This window comes from Electrophorus electricus, chromosome 13 (genome assembly GCF_041902795.1).
Source record: "Electrophorus electricus isolate QZ-2024a chromosome 13, ASM4190279v1, whole genome shotgun sequence".
NCBI lineage: Eukaryota > Metazoa > Chordata > Actinopteri > Gymnotiformes > Gymnotidae > Electrophorus > Electrophorus electricus.
This window is the reverse complement of record NC_137509.1, coordinates 7,822,496-7,836,744: the sequence shown is the minus strand read 5'-3', so window position 1 is coordinate 7,836,744 and position 14,249 is coordinate 7,822,496. Positions and strand designations below refer to the sequence as shown.

At 43.3% G+C, this 14,249-nt stretch overlaps 5 protein-coding genes and 1 long non-coding RNA gene across 6 annotated transcripts; 1 reads left to right on the top strand and 5 right to left on the bottom strand.

Moving 5' to 3' along the window:
• Nucleotides 1–1,337: 1,337 nt before the first annotated feature.
• On the bottom strand, nucleotides 1,338–2,398 carry LOC118240140 (uncharacterized). The gene is made up of 2 exons (XR_004775304.2): nucleotides 2,177–2,398; nucleotides 1,338–1,621 (listed from the first exon to the last, which is right to left on the bottom strand). It is a non-coding gene; the product is annotated as an uncharacterized LOC118240140 (long non-coding RNA).
• Nucleotides 2,399–2,414: 16 nt separating this feature from the next.
• On the bottom strand, nucleotides 2,415–5,317 carry LOC145643539 (zona pellucida sperm-binding protein 3-like). Its single transcript, XM_081695061.1, has 5 exons — nucleotides 5,080–5,317; nucleotides 4,084–4,179; nucleotides 3,786–3,912; nucleotides 3,271–3,444; nucleotides 2,415–2,833 (listed from the first exon to the last, which is right to left on the bottom strand). Exons 1-5 carry the CDS (start codon nucleotides 5,315–5,317, stop codon nucleotides 2,812–2,814), a joined length of 657 nt encoding a protein of 218 aa, XP_081551187.1. The 3' UTR covers nucleotides 2,415–2,811.
• On the top strand, nucleotides 4,429–5,621 carry ufsp1 (UFM1-specific peptidase 1). The gene has a single exon (XM_027028450.3). It carries the CDS (start codon nucleotides 4,838–4,840, stop codon nucleotides 5,555–5,557), a length of 720 nt encoding a protein of 239 aa, XP_026884251.1. The 5' UTR covers nucleotides 4,429–4,837; the 3' UTR covers nucleotides 5,558–5,621.
• A 708-nt stretch (nucleotides 5,622–6,329) lies between these two features.
• Nucleotides 6,330–7,430, bottom strand: LOC113589011 (endonuclease domain-containing 1 protein). Its single transcript, XM_081695060.1, has 2 exons — nucleotides 7,116–7,430; nucleotides 6,330–6,911 (listed from the first exon to the last, which is right to left on the bottom strand). Exons 1-2 carry the CDS (start codon nucleotides 7,428–7,430, stop codon nucleotides 6,330–6,332), a joined length of 897 nt encoding a protein of 298 aa, XP_081551186.1.
• A 1,069-nt stretch (nucleotides 7,431–8,499) lies between these two features.
• LOC113589003 (endonuclease domain-containing 1 protein-like) lies at nucleotides 8,500–9,889 on the bottom strand. The gene is made up of 2 exons (XM_035519982.2): nucleotides 9,584–9,889; nucleotides 8,500–9,340 (listed from the first exon to the last, which is right to left on the bottom strand). Exons 1-2 carry the CDS (start codon nucleotides 9,887–9,889, stop codon nucleotides 8,750–8,752), a joined length of 897 nt encoding a protein of 298 aa, XP_035375875.1. The 3' UTR covers nucleotides 8,500–8,749.
• Nucleotides 9,890–12,224: 2,335 nt separating this feature from the next.
• On the bottom strand, nucleotides 12,225–13,995 carry LOC113589002 (endonuclease domain-containing 1 protein). The gene is given in 4 exon segments (XM_035519983.1): nucleotides 12,225–12,827; nucleotides 13,442–13,533; nucleotides 13,536–13,688; nucleotides 13,971–13,995. Coding segments are annotated over 4 exon segments (873 nt in total).
• Nucleotides 13,996–14,249: the final 254 nt, after the last annotated feature.

The window sequence follows — 14,249 nt, the reverse complement described above, 5'->3', positions numbered from 1 at the left end:
CTTTGTTATATCAGGAGTTTCACTCAAAGTTGTGCTTTCTACTGCCCTCCCTCCCCACACAAGTGTCTCGAGTCTTCTAAAAAAAAAAAGGGTCTCAATTTATTCTTGGGAGACCCATGAACATTTTAAACATTGTTGCATATGTGATTTAAGCCATTTAAGTGAAAAGACTAAACTTTGGACCAGAACCAAAAGTTGATGTCATGCTGAATGTTTATTGTGGTCTATTGTGGCTCTGTTCTATTCTTCTCTGTTTTTCTGCCTTGTAGCTGTTATCTACCCATCATTCCAGAAACCTTGTAAAAAGAAATACGATTTTTCCATACCTGATGTTACTTTTTTCAAATGGTTTTCACTGCATATTCAGGACATTTATACAACAAATTTAGTGGCTTAATTTTATTCACTGTCTATCCAATAATTATCTATCTATATAGATAGATGAAAAGTCTAAATAGTGTAAACATATTTTCAGTATATATATATATATATATATATATATATATATATATATACATATATATATAATGTGTGTGTGTGTGTGTGTGTGCTATCTGCACACGCAGCTTAAGCACAGTGCATACTCATAAGCACAACACTGTACTTTCATAACATGTGGCTTTGGATGCTGCATGTGTCAAACACTACACTGTGCCGTGAAAACACTGGGACAGCGGCATGAAACATCAGCGCAACGTGTGCAAGCACTGATGGTTAAAGTTGAAAAGTTGAAATAGTATAAACATATTTTCAGTAATTTTTTAAAAAGACAGAGGTGAGTGAATGAGGAACGTGTTGTAAGGATGAATGGGAAGTGTTGGGAAGATTTGAGGATGTGGGGATGCATATATGATCTAGGAGTGGAGCTGGTATAAATCAGCTTTGATTATTAGGGGTAAAGAGGGTGTAGAAGAACTCTAGCAGATACTAGTCAAACACACATAGATGCCAAAGCACTGGAAGTGTCTATTACATGGTTACTGACAATGTGAAGAGCATAGAAACATCTCAAAGTATTTCTTAAAAAAGGCAGAGATGACAACACCTCACCATACCACTGTACAAAGATTCAAAATGCTCCGATTTGAGTTTAGTTAAGACTGAGAGGCAACGTGTTGTAAGCTTAACTTTCTAAAATGACTAATATTAGAAACTCTTTAAAAAAAAGAATGAGGATGTTGGATTGAGCCACAGGCTAAATGCATATGCAACCAAGTTTTGCAGCTAAAGAAAAATGCCCAAAAACACGCAAAAAGTGCAGCAAGGTAAAAATAAATAAAAATAAAATAAAAATATATATAAAAGCTCCATAATAGCAAAACAATAAAAAGGAAGCATTCTTTAACTTTGTCTCATATCAGTTTCTTTAATCCAAATATTTTCAGTACACAGCAAATACAAATCCCCACAGTATTTATATAAATGTCATCTTCATAAAGCAACACAGGGCAGATGTCTTTACCCCTGTTTGTTTACATTCACACGGGATGTTTTTGCTTTCTTTGAAAAGGAGATCCTATCTGTCCAGGAATATTTTGAACTGTGTTCCTGTATTGGTCTCCTTGGTAGCTGAGAAAGGCAACAGATTCTGCAGGACTGGTCTGAGACTGGGAGGAAGCACCTACAGGAAACACATAACCTCCAGTTATACCTGCCCCAAGAAACCCTGACAAATTAAGAAAAATCAGTAATCCACTTCAGGAATTATGAAATGTAATGAGAGTTAAAATGTAAGGGCAACAGTGAGCCTTTAATACAAATGCACATACTTTCAAACTGTTGATTTAAAAAGGACAGAATACAACAGACCATAGTTGTACACATTTTTGTATATATTTATTTGTATATAAAAGTTAAACAAATAACTACATGGATTAAGATGGCTTGAATGATTTAAAGAAAATATTTTGCATAAGGAAACAATTGTGTTTCAACAGTCCTCTGAATTCAGGGAACACCATTCAACGATCACTTGGTTTGGATTTCCTTTAGACTTTGGTTCTGGATCACCAAATATATCCAAATTAGTCTATGTTTATTATATTTGGGCCCACTTTTTCTTACCAACAACCAGACATTAAAATATATCATCCATTAGATTAACAGAATCAATAGCCTCCTGTTACTCTGCACAGTTATGTTCAAAGTGAGATGTGACTGCATGGTGTGCCCCTACCTCAGAAGAAGGGAGAGGGATCCCAGGTGTAGAGTTGTTCAGGTGAGACAGAGGTCCCCTATGATAAGCTGCCCAGGCCAGTGTAACTGTGCGGGCACAATCCTGACTGCGCTTCTTGAGGAGATTAGGTGAGGATTTCATTTTTTGGTACATTTTCCCATACATATGAAAACTGAAGCAATAAACAAAATTCATGAGATTTAAACATTTCACCCCCCCCCCCCCCCCATGCCCAAACCTCTTTCCACATATTTGCTGTCCATCTTTCGTGCCATGTTCCTGGCACAATCTGCCCATTCACAGCACAGACGCACACTGCTACTCCCCTCTGTAGCCTGCCAGCTGCACAAGTCTCACACACACACACACACACACACACACACACACACACACACACACACTAGAATGAGTGAACTCAAATCTGGGTCAGCTTTGATGCATTATAAAAAATGCCTAACTACATGGGCATTCATTAAGGTCTCCTCAAACACCTGATATGGGAAAGTTTTAATAACACACAAGAGACATGTTTTTATCTTTTTTGTCCCATAACAAGAAGACTGACCTAAATGAAGGCCCATGAAAATAGCAAGCTTTGTTCTGGACGTCAGGTGGACTGTGTTGAAGAGTAGCTCTTAAATGGCAGCTGATGAAAATCTAATATATAAGAAGTTATCAAGAATGAAAAATTGCAAAATATAATGCATCTTACACAAATAAATAAATAGGTAAACAAACAGCTATTTATAAAGATCGTTAGGTACTGTGCAAACCAAACACTCTCTCAAGGTGGCCTAAGTCAAAGAGGCAAGAAATTTAATTCCACTGTAATAACTGCAAATGCAACCCGTTTTCCCTGATCTTGAGGAAACTGAAATGCTTGAATGCTGAACAAAAGGACATTCTCCCCTGGCCTTCTGTGAAATTTAGATGAAGAGTTTGGCAAGAGGCTGTCAACCAGACACCTAGTATATGAGCAAATAAAGCAATTTGTCAGAAAGAAGGTAGTCACTAGTGAAATGAGTCAGAGAAAAGTACCAATTATAAAGGCTGTACCCAATATATAGAATGAATACATTCAAAAGGCCACTCACCCATGATCAGCTATAAACTCATAGCTGGGTTTTGAGAGAGGGTCGGAACGCACAGTGGCCACACAGAGATCTACGTAGATCCGTAAACGAGGGTGCAAGGGAGCGTGGACTGCTGCTTCCAGGAGCAATGGCTCCCCCTGCTGGTAAACATTGGACTTACGCGGGGAGCCACATCTGTAGTAAAGTACAATAGAATTAACTGTTAAACTGTTAAATTATGAGGCAGTTAATAATTTGCTAATAATTGTACTAACAAAGAAATGTTGACAAGACATGATAAAATAAAAATAAATATATAATAAAACCAATTGTTAGATCACCTTCAATGACATTTAAAGAGAAGTGCAGTAATCCCACTACTCCAATGGTAAAGGTCATGGGTAGCCAAGTAGGGCTGAGTGGTTCTGCACTCACTCTAAACCGTTTGTGAAACGTACAAAACACAGCAGCAATGAGACTCACAGAATGGAGGACAGAACCCTTGTCCCAGTACACTCAGATTTGAACACACTCACCTTTTATAATGGCACGCAATAGTAACCACAACACGAGTACGTCGAAGTATCAGCACGCCGTCCAAAGTTAGAAAAGAGCCGAGAGAAGACACCAGTTTATTGGAATAGATGAGCCAGTCACCTTCCACTTGGACATTAAAGAGAAACATATTTTAATAAAAATGTGTCGATTAATTTAGCTTATAGCTGCCTAAGTAGTGAGCTGTATTTTTCATTCAGCCTAAATTGCTCTTTTCAAACAAGTAATTACTTTACAACGTTACTCGGATGTGTTATTAATGTCTTAACCGAGACTCACTACCACAGTCTTGTAATCCTGCAGAAATGGTCATCTCAGATACGGTAAGAAAATCTGCCGGAGTGTTGCAGCTTCCAGGAGCGCCGGCATCCTCGCCTAGTCGGAGAAATCGTGATGAGAAAGGAACGGCGCGTCCAAAGTACTATTTTTTCACCAAGATTCTCCAGCTTTTTTCTCCACATTTTACAATCAAGCTCCCATTCTCAGAAACGTCGTCGTATTTAGAATGGCCGGAGGATAATCTGGTAGACTCAAGTGAGCGGTAGACTTCACGTTGCTTTGCAAACTGTTTCTCGAACGTCTTCTCTGACTGTCCAGAAAATTAATTGGTACTCAGACTGTTGAATAAAGGTCGGATAATTGAAATCATGGCGGCAAATAAATTGTCATTTTAATTTATTAATGATAGGTTACGTGTTTGGACTGAGAATCGAAACGCGCTACAAACTCCTGAGTATAGCCACTAGCACACCTCTAATCAACCTACACCTGCTAACGCATCGATGGTGGAACTGTTTAATATGTGTCACCGCATACGCGGGAAGGATTTTGTAGTCGGACAAGATAACTAGACTTCCCTAGCTAGTTTTTGGATGTGCGGGGTTCATTTGTCATAATTTGTGGACACATCTTATTCTGAACATTATGTAAGGGAGCGTTTCCCCCCAGTATACACATATGTACCAAAAATAGAAAATTGTATAAATTTAAGTCGAATTTAAGACATTTATAGCGACGTGGCCTGTGCACTGCTATGGACAGGAAAATCGGGACCGAAAGTGAAGAGAGCGATCGGAGAGGGCGAGTACACGGACGAGATGTGTCCACCATCACAAACACAACTTTGCCACATGCTTTATTGAAGAATCCTCACGAGGGACTGCGTCCGCCCTTGGCCGACTATGCCAGCTGTTCTCTGGTGTCCGGGGACTGTCTCTACTACCACTACGGCTGTGACGGTGAAGATGACCGAGGCTGGGGCTGCGGGTACCGCACCGTTCAGACCATGTGCTCTTGGCTGCGTTCCGGACCTCCCCCGAGCCTCCGTGCCGTCCAGCAGCTCCTGGTCACAATAGGAGACAAGCCCGCGTCGTTCCCGGGGTCCCGAGGGTGGATAGGAACGTGCGAGGCCGCCATGGTCCTGGACCAGCTTTATGACGTTGCGTGTCGCATTGTGCACGTGCGGAGTGGTGGGGCGGAGCTCGAGGGAGCAGCGAGGGAGCTTCACCAGCATTTCCTCACCCACGCGAGCCCTGTCATGATGGGTGGAGACAGGGACAACTCCTCCAAGTGCGTCCTTGGTGTGTGCACTGGGGAACAGGGCAGCTACCTACTGATAATGGACCCCCACTACTACGGTCCTGCCCCGGATAAGGAATCTCTGCAGAGACAAGGCTGGGTGTCGTGGAAACGAGTGCAGTCTCTAGATCAGTGCTCCTTCTATAACCTCTGTCTTCCACAGACAAAAAAGTGATTGTTGCGCTAATGTTCTCCTTCTGTTGATCTCTAACTGGCTATGGCATAAATGCCCAAAGTTCTACATGTGTTGTCTGAGTCTGTCTGCGTGAATTCGGGAATCATTCCTACTAGTCGGAGCTAAAGACAGCAGTGTTGCTTTTAAGTACGTCTGTTCACCTCTTAATTAGAGGCTTTGATGTCCTCTTGTGGTCAATATAGGACACGGCCATTCATGACATTGTACTGACTTAATGTGCTGTTGACGCATTCATACATTTTAGATGTTTAGTAATGAATTTACCGAGGAACAGCATTAACCACTTGTGTTTATTTTTTTTAATCTACAGGGCTTTGCATCAATAGCACAGCTCTGTGACCTTTAGCACACTGCAAATTTCAAAACCAATTTTAAAATACATTTGTGTCTCTCGAACAACTGAAAACACAGGGGAAGAAAGCGCATCTTCGTTCATGTCACGTGGTACAGTTTCCCTCAGGCAAACGTGAAGACTTAAATGGAACTTTAGTGTGGCATTTGGGCTATGCTACATTTCCGGGGCTGAAAGATATGCACAAAATGTAGACACTAATGACTAAACTACTTTTTCTATCTACTGAAGTTGGATGTTAGGAAGATACAAATAATCAAGCTAACTTATTCTGTGCTTTAAAATCATAAGTCATAAAATTAAACATATAAGATACAAGACATAACCTCCACCGTAAATGTATAAGGACAAATGCAGTGCCATGAAGACCATCTCTAGGCCACATCATCTGAGGACACCTTATGTGTCAGATACACAGTCGTTATAGAAGATCTGGAAGTTCTTTTCCACATTCATCCTGCCCCTCAGGTACTTTTCCAGACTTTTAACAGGAATCCCCATCATGTTGTTGTTGATGCGATCGTTCAGGCCGTAGGCACCAAACATGGGGACCTTGTAGCGCTCAGAATAAGGGGCATTATGGTCATAGTTTGTGCAGCAGTAGGCAGTCCACATGTACTCAGGAATGGCCACACGGTCCAGGTTGTCACGGCAGATCATGTTCCCAGAGGTCGTGACCCCTGCGATGATGTAGACTGTGCCATAGCAGTAGTTGTTGAGGCGCTTGCGGATGATTTGCTCATGTGTGGCCCAGGGCCCGGCGCCGAACTCTTTGACCTGAGGCACCACGTTGGTGAGGGTGTAGGTGGCGGCTTTGTCCAACGGGTCGGCCTGGTGCTGGCCCGGGTTCAGTTGACCACGCTCGTACTGGACCACGTCGACATAGTCCTCCAGCACAGCCTGCGTGTCCTGGAAGTTCATGTGTATGCGGGCATGCTGGGGAAAGGGCTCCATGTTATTGCCGCCCTTGTCTGAAGCCAGCTGCGCATGGGGAGACCGTTGGCAAGCATGAGTATCAGAGAGGCTCGGTGTCCTCAACACATACAGAGCACGTCACACAAAATGATATGGACTACAATAAAACCATGCAGTGAGCAGACAGATGTGGAAAGATCTGTATCACTTAGTGCCTATAGCGTCTTTTTCAATTCGAGGCTTTTTAACAGCAGTGACGGGAACGCTTACCTGGGGTTCGAACATCCAGGGGAAGTCCACTCCCTTCTCCCCGGCAGACTTTTTAAAAGTGTACGCAGAGTAGCCGGGGATGTGCTTCTGGGGGTCGTAGAGGGTGACGAAGCGCGGCTTGTCCTGGTACCGCTGGCAGATCTTCTTCAGAGCGTTGCTGAGGTAGCCTCGAGGCGGCGTGCCCATGCAGAGGGAGTCCTTGCAGTGCTCATCGTGGTTGAAGTCGTCCACGACCGCAGTCTGCACGTGCACAGTCCAAAGGAACCGTGGGCACAGCAAAGCCAGCGGGTCACAGCGTGATGGCGCTCTCCTCATGCTAAGCCCCAGCTCCACTCCTTTTCTGTTTACTGGCCGATGCCTTTAAGGTGTCCCAGACTTGCCTTCTCTTCTCTGCGCCAAGGTTGCTCTTAAAAGCGTAAAGACTACTGTCACTTGAGAGGTCCCTCTGTAGTACTGCAGAGCTCATTTAGTATTAGGATGACTTTCTCTCTCCCCGTAGGTGGAGGTTGCATACAATGATTGCCTTATTTCAGCTGTTATCAGAGGTGTAATTCGAAGGCCAGTATTCATTTGCAGATGTGTATGCAAACTATAAGCAAGCAGAGGTTTGACCATTTTGATCACCCAGCTCAGAGGACATTAACATGATTACCTTGTGGTTAAACATCTAGCGTAAGTCGTTCAGAGACATTGGTACTCACACGAGTTATCCAATATACAATGCAAAGCATCCAAGCTCTTTATAGAACCATCACTATGCTAAATAGAAATCACAATGAGTAGGGCTGTTTTATAGTTTTTCGGTTTGAAAAGTTTGTGACATTATATTCATGATCCTTAACCTTATCAGTTGATGAATTCTTCTGTAAACAATTTTGACTGGGTATTCTATGGCGTTTAAGTATATAAAAAGTTCACCAAACTATACCTTAAAACTACCAACATATTGTATACTTTGCATGCAGTCACACCTCTTCTGCTTTTGTATGAGGCCAAAGAATTCACATCTTAATAAAAGTATTCAAACTATAGGATAAGTAGTTTACTTGTATATATGTGTTTACTTGTTTGTGTGTATCTAGATATTTTAGGTTAAGGCATAAATCTTCTGGAATATGTTCAAACTAGACAATGCCAGATGGTGAGGTTTCGTTTGGCAGTTTTACTGCTACAATGTGCTCCATTGTAGTTTTTTAAATTGTTCGTTACCTAAGAACATAATCCTAGTGAAGAATATTTTCATTATGTTTTTGTCATGTATGCTTTGGAGTGTTGGGAGGAAGGTTGAATACATGCACACAGTGGGTGGGTGTAGAGTAAATTTTAATAGGTGATGAAAATACAATATTTAACACAGGTGCTAGTGCTGAACTAGATCTTTTGCACTAAAATTTGTTTTGACATGTAACCAGAATTCCATTACACTCACTGACTTATTCTGGAACATTTTCAATATTCAAATTATGTACTGTAAAAATGAAAACAAAAGTTTGTTTTTTCTAATTCTATTTCTGTCCAGTTGATTAAAATTAATTTTTAAAAAGTCTGTTATGTTGTCGCTACCTTACATTGATATGTGAACTTTTATGATCAATGATATGTAAATAGAGAGATTAAAGCGTTACTAGGCAGAACTAGGACAAGGTGGATCCAGGGAGCACACATTGCTCAGCAAATACTTGGAAGTTTTTGTCCACAAATGTGGACTTCTTCAGGAATTCCTCGAGCTTGGGGACAGACAGCTCCACAATCTCGTTGTTCTCCTTGTCGTTGAGTCCGTAGTGGGCGAAGGCGGGGAACCTGTAGCGCTCGTCATATGGTGCGTTGCGGTCGTATTCGATGCAGCAGTAGGCGGACCACATGTAAGTGGGGATGGCCACCCGGTCGATGTTGTGCCTACGGATCATGTTGGCCGAGGTAGTGATGCCCGTCACCACGTAGGCTGTGCCCCGGCAGTAGTTGTTGAGCCGGCGGCGGACCACGCGCTCCTGGGCCTTCCATGGGCCTTTGTGGAACTCCCGCACCTGGGGCACCACGTTGGTCAGCGTGTAGGTAGCCGCTTTGTCGTCGGGTGTGGCCTGGTGTTCGTCGGGGTTCAGGTGCCCCCGCTCATAGAGTACAACGTTGGCATAGTCCTCCAGGACTGCCTGAGCATCTTCAAAGTTCTGGTGCACGTAGCCACGTGGGAAGGGCTGCATTTCACCTGTGTCCAAAGAGGTGGACAGCTGCTCACTGAAGCAGAGAAATACAAATAGCAGATATAATGGTTATAAATTAGGCATTAGGCAGAATACACATTTCTCTATTGCACTGTTAAAGTGTGAATTTAAAAACTCTAGCAAACAGAACAAGCTGTTATCTAAAATATGCAGTACAGGAGTGCAGGAGCAGTCCAGGAGTTTTTCTGTTTCAGACAGGCGAGCCAACTGCAGCTCATAAAGAAGCCACGGATTTAAGATATCACTGACCTGCGGTTCATACATTCGCGGGACGTCTACCATCTTCTCCTCGTCAGAGCCATGGAAGGTGTAGGCAGAGTAAACTCTCACGTGGTCCTTGGTGTTGTATAGGGTGACGTAGCGGGGCTTCTTGTTGTAGCGCTGGCAGATCTTCACCAGCGAGTGGTCCTCTAGCCCCACGGGTGCCCTGCCCACGTACAGGAACTCGCGGCATTCTGGAGAGAGAGCCTGCTCCACAGTGGCTCTCGTCCGAGAGCAGGCTAGAAGCCACATCACAGCAGCCAGGAGAGGAGTGCACGCACAGGCCGTTACCATGGTGAACGCCACACAGGAATGAGCTGTAAACGAAGCACAGGATTAAAGTGCAGGAACAAAGATAGCAGGACTGCTTTAATCAAGGCGTTATGTTGCGTGTCTCTGAGCTGGTGTACGTCCCCCCACTGCCTGGACTCACTTGCCGCCACTCACGCTAGCAACCCACTCTGAGCAAAGAGAAGCACATTTATGTGACAGCCTCAGTCTCCTGTAATCTACTTCAGCATGCAAACCAGGAAGGAGAGTTTGACCCCAGCTGATCTGCTCACCACTGGACTGACTAAAGCCGTTCAGTAGTTCAGAGAGATACTGGAAGGATTCATTTGTATGAAGTAGACACACTATGCTGTGTCAGTGGCATCTTACTAGAACATTTCCAAACTTAAATTAACACCCAGAATTTTATTATGAAGGTTTTTCAGTTTTGGCCTACCATTAAATCCTAGGCAAAATGATGTTCCTTTTTAACCATATTTAATCAATAGATTAAGTGTGTGTTACATTAATTTTGATTGCTGAATCACTGCCAAATGTGTCAATATGCAACTAACACTACTGTCAATGTAGAGTTGGTAATGACCTTCAACAGTAGTTTATTTATGCAGTACTGCAAAACACCAAGATTGTTGATTCTGGTTAATCATTCTTCTTAAAGTTTACATATTATTAACAGAGTGAAATGGTGTAATCTATTTTTATTTTGTAGTTTATTAAAAATGATTATTTATGCAATATGTACAATAGAGAGATGTCTTTTAGCCCAACCTGAATTAAAGCAAAAAACTAAAGTTACCTATAACTCTTACATTTCTGCATTCTGCATAATTACACCTTTGATAAACAGTTACTGTCGACCAGCTAATCCACTTCTCGATCCACTGCCATCTCGCTTACTTCTCCTGCATCTGCAGACTCTGAAGTAACACCTCATTCAGGCCATATGCAGCACAGCAGGGAAACTCATCATGGATGTTGTATGGCACCCCAGGCTACAATCAGGGCAGATATGTTTTGTATCGGTGACCCAGCGAGCATCACCTCCGTGCAGACAGAGCCCAGTAACCATGGTGATGCCAGTAACCAAGCAGGCTGTGCCAGGACAGTAGCTGTTGAGACGCTGACGGATGGCGTCAAGGTGAGGCAACCACTGGTTGTGGAGGAACTCCTCAATCATGAGCACCACGTTGGTGAGGTGGCTGCGCTCGTAGGTTTACGGCCCACCTTCTCTCTGTTGGAAACTTTTATTATGTAGGCAGAGCTGGATCATACAGGGCTGCATAGCTCGGCTCTCCCACATATCGCTGGCAGATGTACTCCCCAGAGGAGTCATCCACGCTGGGCCGAACAGGAGAGGTGAAGCAGGAGAGGAGGAGAAGAGCAGAGAGGAGCAAGAAGGCATCTCCTCTAAGGAGGCTCACACACAATTCTGACCTATGCAGAGAAGCTACTTTACAGAAAGAGAAACACACACACACACACACACACACACACGCACACACACACACACACACACACACACACACACACACAGAGAGATGGTACGATAATTGAGAGAGGAGTGGGAGTGCACAGATGATTTTACCACAAAAAATCAGACTCTTTAACATGCCATTTACACTCTACTTACAAACAAATATTTCCACATCTGTAGCAGGAATTTCCTCACACCCATCCAATAAAAAAACTGCTGCCTCCAAAGACCATTTTCCTTCGGGGAGACGCTCTGTCAGGCTGACTTACAGTACTGCTCCCTGAGAACTCAACCTACATCCTTGGTGCTGTCAGCCCTCTTTAGCACTCATCCTACAAACAGTTATATTTCAAAGCTTGTCACACCAATGACACATCGTGTCATTGATACGAAGCATCACCATGGCACTGCCACCTTGTGGAGAAGCTCTTGCTTGCTAACTGTGAGTGAGGGGGTGAGTGGCTTACAATCCACTTCCATGAGATGCTTCGCAGCTAAGAATTTTACAGTCCATTACTGAGGAGAAAAGTTAACTTTGTACTTTTTATGAGTTATGACGTTTCGTACACCTTGACTGCCTTGGAAACATTTGAGCTTTGCCTTATTTTACTATATCAATGATAAGAATGAAAATGACCTGCAGAGAGAGTCAGAGTCGGAGATAAGCAGGTGTCTTAATGCGTACATCATTTACAACAGCCCTATTATAACAATGTCTTGGCTGGCAGCTAAGACTTCATCTCATTTTAAACACAGAATAAAAAGGAATGCTGTTATAATACATACTGTTGACTTGTTCTTGCTTCCATTTAGAATAACATATATACACGGAAAATACTGTGACATGACATATTTCTATTATTTCTACCTTTTCTTCCTTTTAAATGTGTTCTCTGAGATGCAGCCTTTGAGGAAAATGCTAACGTTTCTGTCCGTTCCTGTTTGGCTCTGCAGAAAGTTCTCCAGTGTTCTTAGAGGCACCTCCACAACATCATGGTCCATCATGTCATTGAGACCATAGGCTCCATAGGAAGGGAACATATACCTCACTTCATAGGGTGAATTACGCTCGTACCGTGGGCAACAGTAGGCTGACCACAGGTGCTTGGGGACAGCCAGTCTGTCCTGCCCACCTCTTCGGATGGTTACCCCAGAAATGGTCACCCCAGTCACCATGTAAGCAACCCCTCGGCAGAAGTTGTTGAGTCGACGTCTTACTCTGTCGATATAGGCTTCCCACGAGCCCTTGGTGAAGTCAGTGATCTGAGGCACCACGTTGGTGAGAGTGTAGGTAGCAGCCTTGTCCTGGCTCTCTGCCTGGTGCTGGTCTGGGTTCAGTGCGCCACGTTCATATGCCGCGGCATCGAAATAGTCCTCTAACAGAGCCTGGCTCTCCTCGAGCAATGGGTCCAGCTTGCCACTAGGGGGCAGAATTTGCATGTTTGGACTGTCCTCCACAGTGGCTAGCTGCAAGGAGAAGAATGAGAACGTGACTGCTTATGAAAAAGAATGAAAGGAAAAAAAACAAACAGAAAAATCAGTTCAATCCAGGAAAGGAAAACATGGGGTTCAGCCCATTGCTACTATAAACCACTAATCACTATGATCTACATTGGCAACTGTTGTAACTTCACATTTTTTGTTCACATGTTGATTGAACAGTGCTAATTTCTGATTAGCAGGAAAACAGTTTAGAAGTCTTTGTAAAAGAAACCTTTTCTCTCATTTTGGTCATTACCAGAAATGGCCCCTGTCAACATCCCATTAACACCTCACTGTACACTTGCCTACTCTGGCCTGATTTAGTACCACTCTAAAGAAGCAGCAGAATTACTCTTCTCATCACTTTCACCAGTCCCCTGGTCTACAGAAAATAAATGATGAACAATTCATGCAATATGTGACTCGTCTGCAGTATGTATGAGCAGGCTTGGGACATATGACGTATGAGCTCCATGGTTATCTAATCCAACCCTGCCTTTGTTCCGTGTATTATGCTTCTCATGAGGGAAAGTCCACCATAATTTACTCCAAAGTAACACAATAAAGCAACACAAACCAACACAAACTCTTTCTCTGACCTGTGGTTCATACATCCAGGGCGTGTCCATCCTCCCCTGCCCATCTGATTGTTTGAAGGTGTAGGCTGAATACAGAGGCAGCGGCGGCTGCTGTCATACAGGGTGGCGTAGCGTGGCTTGTCTCCATAGCGTTGGCATATCCTTTTCATGTTGGTCCCCTGGATGCCAGCGGGTGGCGTTCGCATGTAGAGGAACTGCCTGCACTCTTTAAAGCTGTCAGAGGCCGAGGCACCTGCCACACGTAATCCTGCCAACAGGAAAAAAGACAGGAGACAGATCCTCAAAGAAGCCATCAGACAGGGAGAGTACAATGAATACTGATATATACTGATGATGATGATGCAAGTGATGAAGGAATATAGCTGTGATGAAACCCTGAGAGGGTAACAGTGGCTGGTTGATCCAGGTGTAGTGCCTAATTCTAGCTACAGTCTCTAGTGTCTTTAAGCAAAGTGAATGACAGATAAACAGATATTATATGCAAATGGAAACATGTCAGCACAATCGAACCAATAGAACACCTTCACACTTGTCAGCTCATAAAATCTGACCATGGTATTACTGTAATGCATTTCTCTGTGAGCAACTGTGACTGAAAAGCTATTTGTTAACATGGCATTAATGACACATTTGTTGGACTCATTTATTTAACAACTTGCTCAGGGAGGACTTGATAACTAGACGGCTTTGATCGGGTATGTTGAGGATAGAGAAACTGTGCAGGGCAGTGCAACCCAAGAGGACTGGAGTTGAAACTTTTGGATTATTGCTGAAAATGCAACAAAAACAAAACTTCTCCTGAATCTCA